The sequence below is a fragment of the Geospiza fortis genome, unplaced genomic scaffold, assembly GCF_000277835.1.
Source record: "Geospiza fortis unplaced genomic scaffold, GeoFor_1.0 scaffold617, whole genome shotgun sequence".
Lineage (NCBI taxonomy): Eukaryota > Metazoa > Chordata > Aves > Passeriformes > Thraupidae > Geospiza > Geospiza fortis.
In genome coordinates this window covers 55,787-67,434 of record NW_005054673.1, presented here as the reverse complement: position 1 = coordinate 67,434, position 11,648 = coordinate 55,787, and the positions used below count along the sequence as shown (strand labels likewise).

Here is an 11,648-nt window from a genome sequence, read left to right as displayed (position 1 = left end):
AGCAGGAATTTTTAAAAGGAATAGAAGTGCCCCATTCCCAACATCCCCTCACAGGCCGTGGAATTCCAGGGCAATCCAGGCTCTCCAGCTCGGTTATCCAAGTGCTCCCAAGAGGAGCATCCATGCCTCAGATCCCAATGAACAGCAAAAACACAAGGGGAATGTCCTCAGGAAGAATTGGAATTGGGGTGGTTTGAGAGGCTGCTCCGTGTGGGGATGGGAGGATGGGGAAGGAGGTTGGGATGAAGAAAGAATTCCAGGGAAGACCAGGATTCTGCAGCTCTGCTGCGGTGCATGAGGCAGGGAGGAAACTTCCTCCCTCTCCTTCTTCCTGGAAATAAAACTCCCCCACCGTCCTCGGGAAGAATTGGAATTGGGGTGATTGGAGGGGCTGCTCCGTGATGGGGATGGGAGGATGGGGAAGGAGGAAGAGCTCAGGATGAAGCAGGAATTCCAGGGAAAACCAGGATTCTGCAGCTCTGCTGTGGTGCGTGAGGCAAGGAGGAAACTTCCTCCCTCTCCTTCTTCCTGGAAATAAAACTCCCCCACCAGGAGCGTTGTTTCCATGTTTATTTTCCTTCCTTGTGACTCAGCCCATGGAGAACTCCCCACAGAGCAGAGAGGCTCCATCCCACTCCCATTCCCGGGGCAGATCCTCAACAATTCCTGGAAGGGAATTTTCCTTGCACAAAGCCCAGGAAAGCTTTTCCAGCATTTTTATTTCTTGGGGACGCTCCACCCTCCCTGCAGCCAAACCTCAGCTCCAGGGTGGGAATGGCAGAAATCCAAAAACCTGCTCCTTCCCCCAGCTTCTCCGCGGGAGAGGAATAAAACTTTCCGACAGCATTTCCCTCTCTTCCCAAATCCGAGGCGAAGGGACGTCAATTCCCTGCAGGAAGCGCGGCGAGTTCAGCACAGAGCGCCAGGAAAATTTGTCACTGCTGCTCCCCGGGGCTCCGCTCCCGGCCTGGAGCATCCTCCCAGGCAAATGTTATTCCTTTCATAATCCATGAAGATGCAGCTGGGAAATCCTTCAGGAATATCCAAGCCAGATGTCACTCTTCCCCTTGGACACGGCGACTTTGGAAGCCGCTGGATGGGATTCGCTGCCAGGAATAAAAGCTCGGCCCCAGCTCGGCGGGTTTTGGCTTTCAAGGGCTCCAAGAGAATGAAAAAAAAAGGGAAAGGAGAAGGAGCCAAGTCCATCTTAGCGGGAACAAGGAGGAATCGGTGCCAAATGGCTGCTGGCAGCTGGAGGAGGCAGGTGGGGATGGCTTGGAAAAGTTGGGAAGAGCTGGGCTGGCTCCGGGTGAGGGATGGAGGAGGATTTTCCTAAGAGTTGCCTCCTCCTCCCCAAAAAAAAAAAACCAAAGGAGTGGAAGAAAAGAGATTTTAAACATTAATTCTGGATACACGCTGAGATCTGCCATCCCAAACCCGCTCCAAGGATGGATTCCCAGTTAGGGGCTTCCAAACTGCTCCTCTTGGATTCCTGCAGGAAAAGTGCCAGGGAAGGATCCCAGGGTTGAACAGACCCTGCTCCCAAATCCAGGCACTTCCCAAAGACCTGGATCCTTCAATATCCTGGAGTTAAGAGGCTTTTTAATTCCATACCCTTAATTCCCAGCGCATAAATCCCAAATTTCGGGGATTCTGTGCACCTGTACATTTATCCCAAGTGCTTAAATCCCAAATTTAAGGGACTCTGTGCATTCCTACACGAACACCTGGCGCAGATATCCCAAATTTAGGGGACATTTTATGCCTGTACTTTTATCCCAGGTGCATAAATCCCAGATTTAGGGGATTTTTTTGGTACCTGTGCATTTATCCCAGGTGCATAAATCCCAAATTTAGGGGATTTTTATGCCTGTCCTCCCACTCCCAGCGCACATATCCCAAATTTAGAGGATTTCAAGCATCCCTACAGGGCCCACCTGCCTCCAGCTCCTCTCCCATTCCCTGTTTTTCTGCAGGAATTCAGCACCACCACAACCCCCACCGGTTCTGACATTAAAATTTACCAAACGCGGAGGTTTTGGGATGGGTTTGGGGATTTTTTTAGTGATTTTTTTAAAGTGCTTAATTGAGTGTTAAATACTCCCATCCCCCCCTGAGCCGCGGTGATAACTCAGCACACATCCAACCCAACAGCATCCTGCTCCTGAATATTTCATGGAAAAGACACCGGGATTCCTCCAGAAGTGGATTTTTTTCTTTTTCTTTTTTTTTTTTTTTCACAGGGAATTTTTGGGGAATTTAAAAAGCTGGGAAAAAAATCTGCTCCCCCTCTCCTGCCCAGCTGGGGATGTTCAGGAAGCTGCGACAACACGGAAAAAGCTCGGCGAGACACGAAAATCCCGCTGGGCATCGCCCTCCCAGCATCCCCATCCTGCTGGAGAGGGATCCTTTTGAAGCTGGGAGATGCTGAGATTAAAAAAAATAAAATTTCCCCTCAAAACGCTCCCAGGTAAATTCAAAGAGTCCCAGGGAGGGGGAGCTGCTGAAGGGAAGAGGGAAGCTGGAATATAAAATATAAAAGTCGGCTTTTGTGGATGACCCGCTGCCAAATCGAGCGAGGAGTTCACGGGGGAGGGAGGAAAGATCAATGGATGGATTTGTTTCATCCAGGAGAAGTTGTCTGGGGAGAGGAGTCGCCTGTTCTGGGCTGAGCCGCGGGAGGCTGGAGGGAAGAAGGGAAATTTCTGCGGTAGTTCTGAGGCTCTCGGCCTCAATTCCAGAGGAATTTCCGCATGGAAAGGGGGTCAGGCTTGAAAAAGGGCTGCCCGTAGGGGATTTGGAGTCTGTGTGGCTGGAGGCGTCCAGGGACCACCTGGAGATGGCCAAGGAACCCCTGGAGGTGTCCAGGAAATACCTGGAGGTGACCAGGGAACCCCTCAAGGTGCACAAGGAACCCTTGGAAGTGTCCAGGGAACCCCTGGAGATGCCCAAGGAATCCCTTGCGGTGTCCAGGGATGGCCTGGAAGTGCTCAGGGAACCCTTGGAGGTGCCCAAAGAACCCCTGGAGGTGTCCAGAGAACTCCAGGAAGTGCCCAAGGAACACTTGGAGGTGCCCAAGGAACCCTTGGAGATGCCCAAGGAACCCCTGGAGGTGCCCAAGGATGACCTGGAGATGCCCAGGGAACTCCTGAAGACATCCAGGGAATGCCAGAAGGTGCCCAAGGAACCCCTGGAGGTGTCCAAGAATGACCTGGAGGTGTCCAGGGAACCCTTGGAGATGCCCAGGGATGATCTGGAGGTGCCTAAGGAACCCCTTGAGATACACAAGGAACCCCTGGAGGTGCCCAAGGATGACCTGGAGGTATCCAAGGAACCCCTGGAGGAGCCCAAGGAACGCCTTGAGATACACAAGGAACACCTGGAGGTGCCCAAGGAACACCTGGAGGTGTGCAAGGAAGCCCTGGAGGTGCCCAAGGATGACCTGAAGGAGCTCAAGGAAGCCCTGGAGGTGACACTCAGAGCTCTGGGCTGGGGACAAAGCGAGGACCAAAGGTTGGACTCCGACCCTGGAGGACTTTTCCAGCCTCCGCAATTCCTTGCTCAGGGCTATGGCCCCGGCAGGAAAACCCCAAACCCACAACAAACCGAGGGAGAACCTCCCGAAGCAGCGAAAACCCAGCGAGAGGGAAAACAATCAGGGCAGAACCTCAAAGCCGGCGGTTCCTAATTAACTAATTAATTAATTTCCTTCTCCACACGCATTTCAGGCCGCCAGAGCCTTTTTTGGGTGGATTTTGTTCATCCTCAAGCCGGGAAGGGGAGGACGGAGCGCAGGCACTGCTTGATTTTAATTGCAGGCCCGTTCTGTCCCATCGAGCCGCTAACTGAGCCCAACAGGAGATTGTGTTTACACAAGCAAAGCCCGGCTCAAGACAGACTCGCTGTCACATGAAGTCAATACTTGGGAAGCCTCTCGAGTTAATTATTCAGCGAGAATTGACTGATTCTCGTGGTAAGAGCCCCACGAGCCCGCAGGGAGCCGAGCCCTCCCCCAGCCTCCTCCTCCTCATGCGGGGGAACCCCCCCAGTGCTGCCCCTCCGCTTCGAAATCCACCAGATTTGGGGATTTTCGCTGATTTTCACAGATTTCTCCAAGCTCTCACAGCTCATGTTAAATCCAGGAGAAATTTTTCCCGGTTCCTTCTTCCTCCCCTGCTCCTTCTTCTCTTCTTCCTCCCCAGCCACCTCCACGTCATGGACCCCCCAGTGCTGCCCCTCCACTTACCAAATCCACCAGATTTGGGGATTTTTGCTGATTTCCTATTCGCAAACCGAGTTTGGAGACTCCTCCACTCCCCTCCAAGCCCGAGCTCTCCCAGCTCCCATTAAATCCTGGAGAAATTTTTCCCTGCTCCATCTTCTTTCCCTGTTCCATCTTCTTTCCCTGCTCCTTTTCTCCTTCCCCAGCCACCTCCACACATGGGGGACCCTCCAGTGTTGCCTCTCCCCTTCAAAATCCACCAGATTTTGGGATTTTCACAGATTTCCCAAACTGGGTTTGGAGACTCCTCTACTGCCCTCCAAACCTGAGCTCTCCCAGCTCCCATTAAATCCCATAGAAATTTTTTCCTGTTCCATCTTCTTTCCCTGCTCCTTCTTCCTCCCCTGCTCCTTTTCTTCTTCTTCCCCAGCCTCCTCCTCATGTGAGGGACCCCCCAGTGCTTCTTCTCTGCTTCAAAATCCACCAGATTTGGAGATTTTCACAGATTTCCCAAACCGGGTTTGGAGACTCCTCCACTCCCCTCCAAACCCGAGCTCTCCCAGCTCCCATTAAATCCTGGAGCAATTTTTCCCTGTTCCTTCTTCTCCTCTTCTTCCCCAGCCTCCTCCTCATGTGAGAGACCCCCTGGGTGCTTCCCCTGCACTTTGAAATCCACCAGATTTTGGGATTTTCACAGATTTCCCAAACCGGGTTTGGAGACTCCTCCACTCCCCTCCAAACCCGAGCTCTCCCAGCTCCCATTAAATCCTGGAGCAATTTTTCCCTGCTCCTTCTTCTTCCCAGACAGGCTCTCATTACGGGGAGTAATGAGGAGTGGAGCTGCTGTTTATCAAGGGAACATCCATTACAAACAACGGCCGCGCCCGGAGCCGCCGCGTTCCCTTCCCGCGTTTGGTGCTCCATCAATCCCCAGCCAGCCTGGATCCCCTCCCTCCCTCCTTCCCCAGCCCAAACCTGGCCAAAATGCTTGATGCACAAAAGTCCTGGAAGCGGGAGCATCCCTGAACCCCCTGGATTTGAACACAGCAAAAACTGGGATAAAAATCAGGGAAATAACCCAACATCCCCACTTTGGATGCTCCAACCCCAGCCAAAATCCTCTTCACACCAATATCCCAGGAGGAAGCATCCCTGATACTCCTTGGCTCAAACACACAAAAAACTGGGATAAAAAATCCAGGAAATGACCCAACATCCCCACTTTGGCCAAAATCCTTGACACACAAATATCCCGAGAGGGGGAGCATCCCTGACCTCCCCTGGATTTAAACACACCGAAAACAGAGATAAAAGTCCTGGAAATAACCCAACATCCCTGCTTGGATGCTCCAACCCCAGCCAAAATCCTCTTCACACAAATATCCTGTAAGAGGGAGCATCCCTGACCCCCTCAGATTTAAACACACCAAAATTTAGGATTAAAAAAACAGGAAATGACCAAACATTCCCACTTTGGATACTGAGGAGCTCCAGCCCAACCCAAATCAAAATCCTTGACAAACAAACTTCCTGTAAGAGGGAGCATCCTTCAACCCCCTGGATTTCACACAACCAAAAACAGAGATAAAAATCACAGAAATGACCCAACATCCCCACTTTGGGTGCTGAGGAGCTCCTGCTCAACCCCAATCAAAATCCTCTTCACACAAATATCCTGTAAGAGGGAGCATCCCTCATCCCCCTGGATTTAAACACACCAAAAAACTAGGATAAAAAATCCAAGAAATGACCCAACATCCCCACTTTGGGTGCTGAGGAGCTCCTGCTCAACCCCAATCAAAATCCTCTTCACACAAATATCCTGTAAGAGGGAGCATCCCTGAACTCCCCTGGATTTAAACACCCCAAAAACAGAGATAAAAATCCTGGAAATGACCCAACATCCCCACTTTGGATACTGAGGAACTCCAGCTAAACCCCATCCAAAATCCTGTTCACACAAATATCCCATAAGAGAGAGCATCTCTCACCCCCTCAGCTTTAAACACACCAAAAACTGAGATAAAAAATCCTGGAAATGACCCAACATCCCCACTTTGGATGCTGAGGAGCTCCAGCCAGTGGAGGCTGGGAATTTCTCCGGCACCGGCACCACTGGAGCGTGTAAGAGCAGATTATTTGCGCTCCCGACTTGCTGATGCAAGATGAAAAATCCAGCGAGCTGCAGCTGCTGAAATCAGCTCTTTTCTCCCCTTTCCTTCCCTTTCCCCTTCGCTGAGGTTTGTGCTTCGCCAAAGGTTTTTGTGTTCCGGGAGCTAAAACCTGTCCCTTGCAATCAGCCACGAAAACTCCGGGACTTTGTCAGCTCCTGTGAGCTGGGAAAGATGGGGGGAAATAGGGAAAAGATGGGGGAAAAGATGGGAGAAAAATAGGGAAAATATGGGGAAAAGATGATGGGGAAAAGATGATGGGGAAAAGATGATGGGGAAAAGATGATGGGGAAAGGATGATGGGGAAAAGATTATGGGGAAAAGATGGGGGAAAATAGGGAAAAGATGGGGGAAAAGATGGGGGAAAAATAGGGAAAAGATGGGGGAAAAGATGGGAGAAAGATGGGGAAAAGATGGGAGGAAAAATGGGAGTAAAGACGGGAGGAAAAGATGATGGGGAAAAGGTGATGGGGGGAAAGGTGATGGGGGAAAAAGGTGAGGGGCAGAAAATATGGGGTGGGGGAAAGATGATGGGGAAAGCTTCCCGAGCTGGGAAAAGCTGGGAAGAGCTTCCCGAGCTGCACAAATCATGGCTCAGTTGCTCCCAGAGTCCTGGGGCAGCTCCCGTGGGATTTGAGGCCGGGTCAAGGCCGTTGGAATGGATTTATGTGGAGGAAACAAACTGGGATTTCAGCCCAGGATAAACCAGATCCTGCACTCCAAAGATCCTGTCCCCTTGCCCAGATCTGAGTCCTTGAGGGGACACAAGGAGGGACATCCCGGACCCTCCTCTGTGCCTTCGGAAGGATGACAGGGAAGGGTTAAACCCCACCTGCATCCAGAACATGCCCCACGCAGACCCATTCCCGGCAGGATGGAGCAGCTGGTGGCTTCCTTGTGACCTTTGTGACCGAGGGGACAGGGCTGGTGTCCAACCCCAGCAGCCCCGCACAGCTGGAAAGCCGCACAGAGAGGCAGGAAAAGCTCTGGAAGGGCTGTTTTCCATGCTGGAATGTTCATTTTCCCTCTCCTCCAATTATTCTGCTTTTTTTGGGTGTGGAATTCTTGCCCTACAGGAGCAGCAGCCCCTGCATCGATCTCCATGCAGGGAAAAATCCCTCTGGACAATCCTATCCCACCAGAGAGGGTTTTCCCTCATTAGGCTGTGAGCCAGGAGGGCTAATTAATTACCCTGGCACGTTAATTACTCTGGCAGGAGAATTATCTCATCTCCTGTCACCTCCAGCTCTGGGAGCACTTGGGATCTGCTCTGGCTCCAGAGCCTCGCCAGGCCCCTGTTGGATCGGGATGAGCATCGGGCTGGGATTGAGAAACTCCTGGAAAATGGGAAATCCCATGGCCCTGCCTTGTCCTCCAGGATCAGGAATTTTGGGTGGGCAAACTCCTGGAAAATGGGAAATCCCATGGCCCTGCCTTGTCCTCTGGGATCAGGGAGCATGGAGGAGTTATGGATGGATAAATTCCTGGAAAATGGGAAATCCCATGGCCCTGCCTTGTCCTCCAGGATGAGGGACATGGAGGAATTTTGGCTGAATAAACTCATGGATAATGGAAAATCCCATGGCCCTGGCTTGTCCTCCAGAATCAGGAGGAGTTTTGGATGGATAAATTCCTGGATAATTGGAAATCCCATGGCACTGCCTTGTCCTCTGGGATCAGGGAATATGGAGGAGTTTTGGCTGGATAAACTCATGAATAATGGGAAATCCCATGGCCCTGCCTTGTCCTCTGGGGTCAGGAGGAGTTTGGCTGGATAAACTCATGGATAATGGGAAATCCCATAAATCCCATGGCCCTGCCTTGTCCCCCAGGATCAGGAGGAGTTTGGATGGATAAATTCATGGATAATGGGAAATCCCATGAAACTGCCCAGCCCTGCCTGGTCCTCCAGGATCAGGAGGAGTTTGGCTGGATAAACCCATGGATAATGGGAAATCCCATGGCCCTGCCTTGTCCTCCAGGAGAGACATGGAGGAGTTTTGGATGGATAAATTCCTGGATAATTGAAAATCCCATGGCACAGCAAAACCAACACAAATAAATCCCAGATTTGGGCATTTTCCAGAGCGAGAGCCCCCATCCCAGCTCTCCCATCCTTCTCCCAAAAAATCACATTTCCACCTTGGAGCAAACAAACCCTCCCAGCAGCTGCTGCCCCTTCCCCCTTTCCCCCTTTCCCTCCTGGTGCGGGGATTTCATTCCATGCAGGAATTAAAGCTCTGCAGCCCCCCCGGCTCTCCCAGCCCCGTTATCCCTCTCGGAGCGCGGATCCGTCGGCAGCATCCACCTCGGAGCGCGCTGATGGAGAGGAGCTGCCATTCCCGGGTATCTTTTATTCATGGCCACCGGCTCCTTGGATTACTTTTTGATAAAAAGCCACATTCCCACATTTCAAACATCTCTGCTCGCAGCCCGAGGAAGACCCGGAGCTCGCATTTATTTCCCTGCTGAGCGCCGGGGAGCTCCATCACCTTGACGGGAGAAGATCCCGCTCCTGGTGGGAGCCGGGGCCGTCGGGAAGCGGATCCGTCCTCTGGATGTCCCCAGTGTCACCTCCAGAGCCAAACGTGGGGGAAACAGAGCCTGGAGGGTGACACTGATACTGGGGGTGACACTGATGCTGGGGGGTGGCACCAGTATTGGGGGGTGGCACCAATGCTGGGAGGATGACACCAATGCCAGGGCAGTGACGTTGATACTGGGGGTGACACTGATGCTGGGGGGTGACATCAATGCTGAGAAGGTGACACCAATGCCAGGGCAGTGACACTGATACTGGGGAGTGGCATCAATGCCAGGAGGGGCACACTGATGCTGAGAGGGTGACACCAATGCCATGGTAGTGACACTGATACTGGGGGTGACACTGATACCAGGGGGTGGCACGAGTATTGGGGGGTGACACTGATGCTGGGAGGTTGACGCTGCTGCCGAGAGGGTGACACCAATGCCAGGGCAGTGACACTGATGCCAGGGCAGTGACATTGATATTGGGGAGTGGCACCAATGCCAGGAGGGTGACGCTGACGGCTGGGGGCTGACACTGATGATGAGGAAGATGCCACCAGTAGGGAGGTGACACTGATGACTGGGTAGTGACACCAATGCCAGGAGGGTGACGCTGACGGCTGGGGGCTGACACTGATGATGAGGAAGATGCCACCAGTAGGGAGGTGACACTGATGACCAGGTGGTGACACCAATGCCAGGAAGGTGACACTGATGGCCGGGGCAGTGACACCAATGCCAGGAGGGTGACATCAATACCAGGAGGGTGACACTGATGACTGGGCAGTGACTCCAATGCCAGGAAGGTGACACTGATGACCAGGTAGTGACACCAATGCCAGGAGGGTGACATCAATACCAGGAGGGTGACACTGATGACTGGGTAGTGACACCAAGGCCAGGAGGGTGACGCTGCCGGCTGGGGGCTGACACTGATGATGAGGAAGATGCCACCAGTAGGGAGGTGACACTGATGACTGGGTAGTGACACCAAGGCCAGGAGGGTGACGCTGCCGGCTGGGGGCTGACACTGATGATGAGGAAGATGCCACCAGTAGGGAGGTGACACTGATGACTGGGCAGTGACTCCAACGCCAGGAAGGTGACCAGGGCAATGACGCCGATGTCAGGGGGCTGACACCAACCCCAGGGAGGTGACACAGATGACCAGGCAATGACACCAGCCCCAGGGAGGTGACACAGATGACCAAGCAATGACACCAACCCCAGGGAGGTGACACAACACCTGCCCCACACCCCAAGACCCCCTCGGCACGCCCTTTACCTGCACAGGTGATCCGCCCGGCAGGCGCCGCGCAGGTCCAGGCAGTTGGGCTTCTCCTTGTCCTCGTAGGAGCAGGAGGGGACGATGGTCTGGCGGCGGCGCTCGGCACACGCCGGGTCCTTGCAGGAGCAGAAGAGCAGGCGGAAGGTGAACTCGCCGGGCACGCGGTCGAAGAACTGGCGCAGGGCCTTGTGGCACTTGCGGCGGCTGCAGGGCTCGGTGGCCGACAGCTCCCGGCTGCACGTGGAGATGTAGCCCGAGCGCAGGCGCTTGCAGTTGTCGTTGAGGTTGCAGGCCTTGGCCGCGTCCAGGCAGTGGTTGCTCTTGGAGGTGGTGGCCGGGTCCATTCCTGCCCAGGGAAGAGGATATTTGGGGTCAGGAAGGTGGGGAGGGATGGATGGATGGATGGATGGATGGATGGATGGATGGATGGATGGATGGATGGATGGATGGATGTCGTAAAGTTGGAAAGGTGGAGTGTGGGAAGGTGGGATTGAGGTGGGGGAATTGGCCTTGACTCCAGGAGATGCCCTCAAAGTTGAGGAGATGCCATCAAAAACACCCTTAAACTGAGACTGGGAGATGCCTTCAAAAGCACCCTTAAACTGGGATTGGGAGATGCCCTCAAAGCTGGGGAGATTCCTCCAAAAACACCCAACCTGTATCCATCCCAACAATCCCATACTGGGAATCCCATCCTGCATCCATCCTAGGAATCCCATCCCAAATGCGTCCTGGGAATCCCATCCTGGGAATCCCATCCCACAAATCCCATCCCTCAGGAGAGGACGGACAAGGCCAAGCCCCAGCTTGGGAACAAACGCTGAATTTTCCTTTTTTTTCTTTTTTTGCTGCGAATGATGGATCGCCCTCCGCAGCCCAGGTGCTGCTTCTGAAGGCTCCTCATCCCTCATTCCCTCCCCTCCACATCCCGGCCAAATCCATGGATTCTCCTCCACCGCCTCCCAGCTTCTGCTGGCACCAAAGGTCCTAATTGGCCTAATTGGAGGGTGCTGCTAATTAACAGGACAGGGGATGGACACATCAAGGGGAAAAATGGGATTGGAGAGGTGGGGAAAAGGAGGATTTAGGTGGGGAAAAGGGGATTGGAGAGGTGGGGACAAGGAGGATTAAAGTGAGGAAAGGGGGGTTGAAAAGGTGGGAAAAAGAGGATTTAGGTGGGGAAAAGGGGATTGAAGAGGTAGGAAGAAGGTGGATTTAGGTGGGAAAAAAGGAATTCAAGCAGCGAGGAAAAGGGGATTGAAGAGATGGGGAAAAGGAGGATTTAAGAGATTGGGGGACACCAGGGTCTCTTTACTCCCCCTGGTTTTGGGGGATGCCTTGAGCCCTCCCTGCACCCCGGATCCCCCCAGCCCCGGGCCCTGGAAGGGGCGAGCAGCAGATTCCGGGCACCCAGCCGGGATTTTGGGACGTGGGAAGC

General features: G+C 53.3%; 1 protein-coding gene across 1 annotated transcript in view; it reads right to left on the bottom strand.

Moving 5' to 3' along the window:
- GFRA2 (GDNF family receptor alpha 2) overlaps positions 1-11,648 on the bottom strand; it is a 20,592-nt gene that overhangs the window by 1,870 nt on the left and 7,074 nt on the right. The window contains exon 3 of the mRNA XM_014311156.2: positions 10,208-10,556. Coding sequence (XP_014166631.2) covers positions 10,208-10,556 — 349 coding nt within the window. The remainder of the gene's footprint in view (positions 1-10,207; positions 10,557-11,648) is intronic.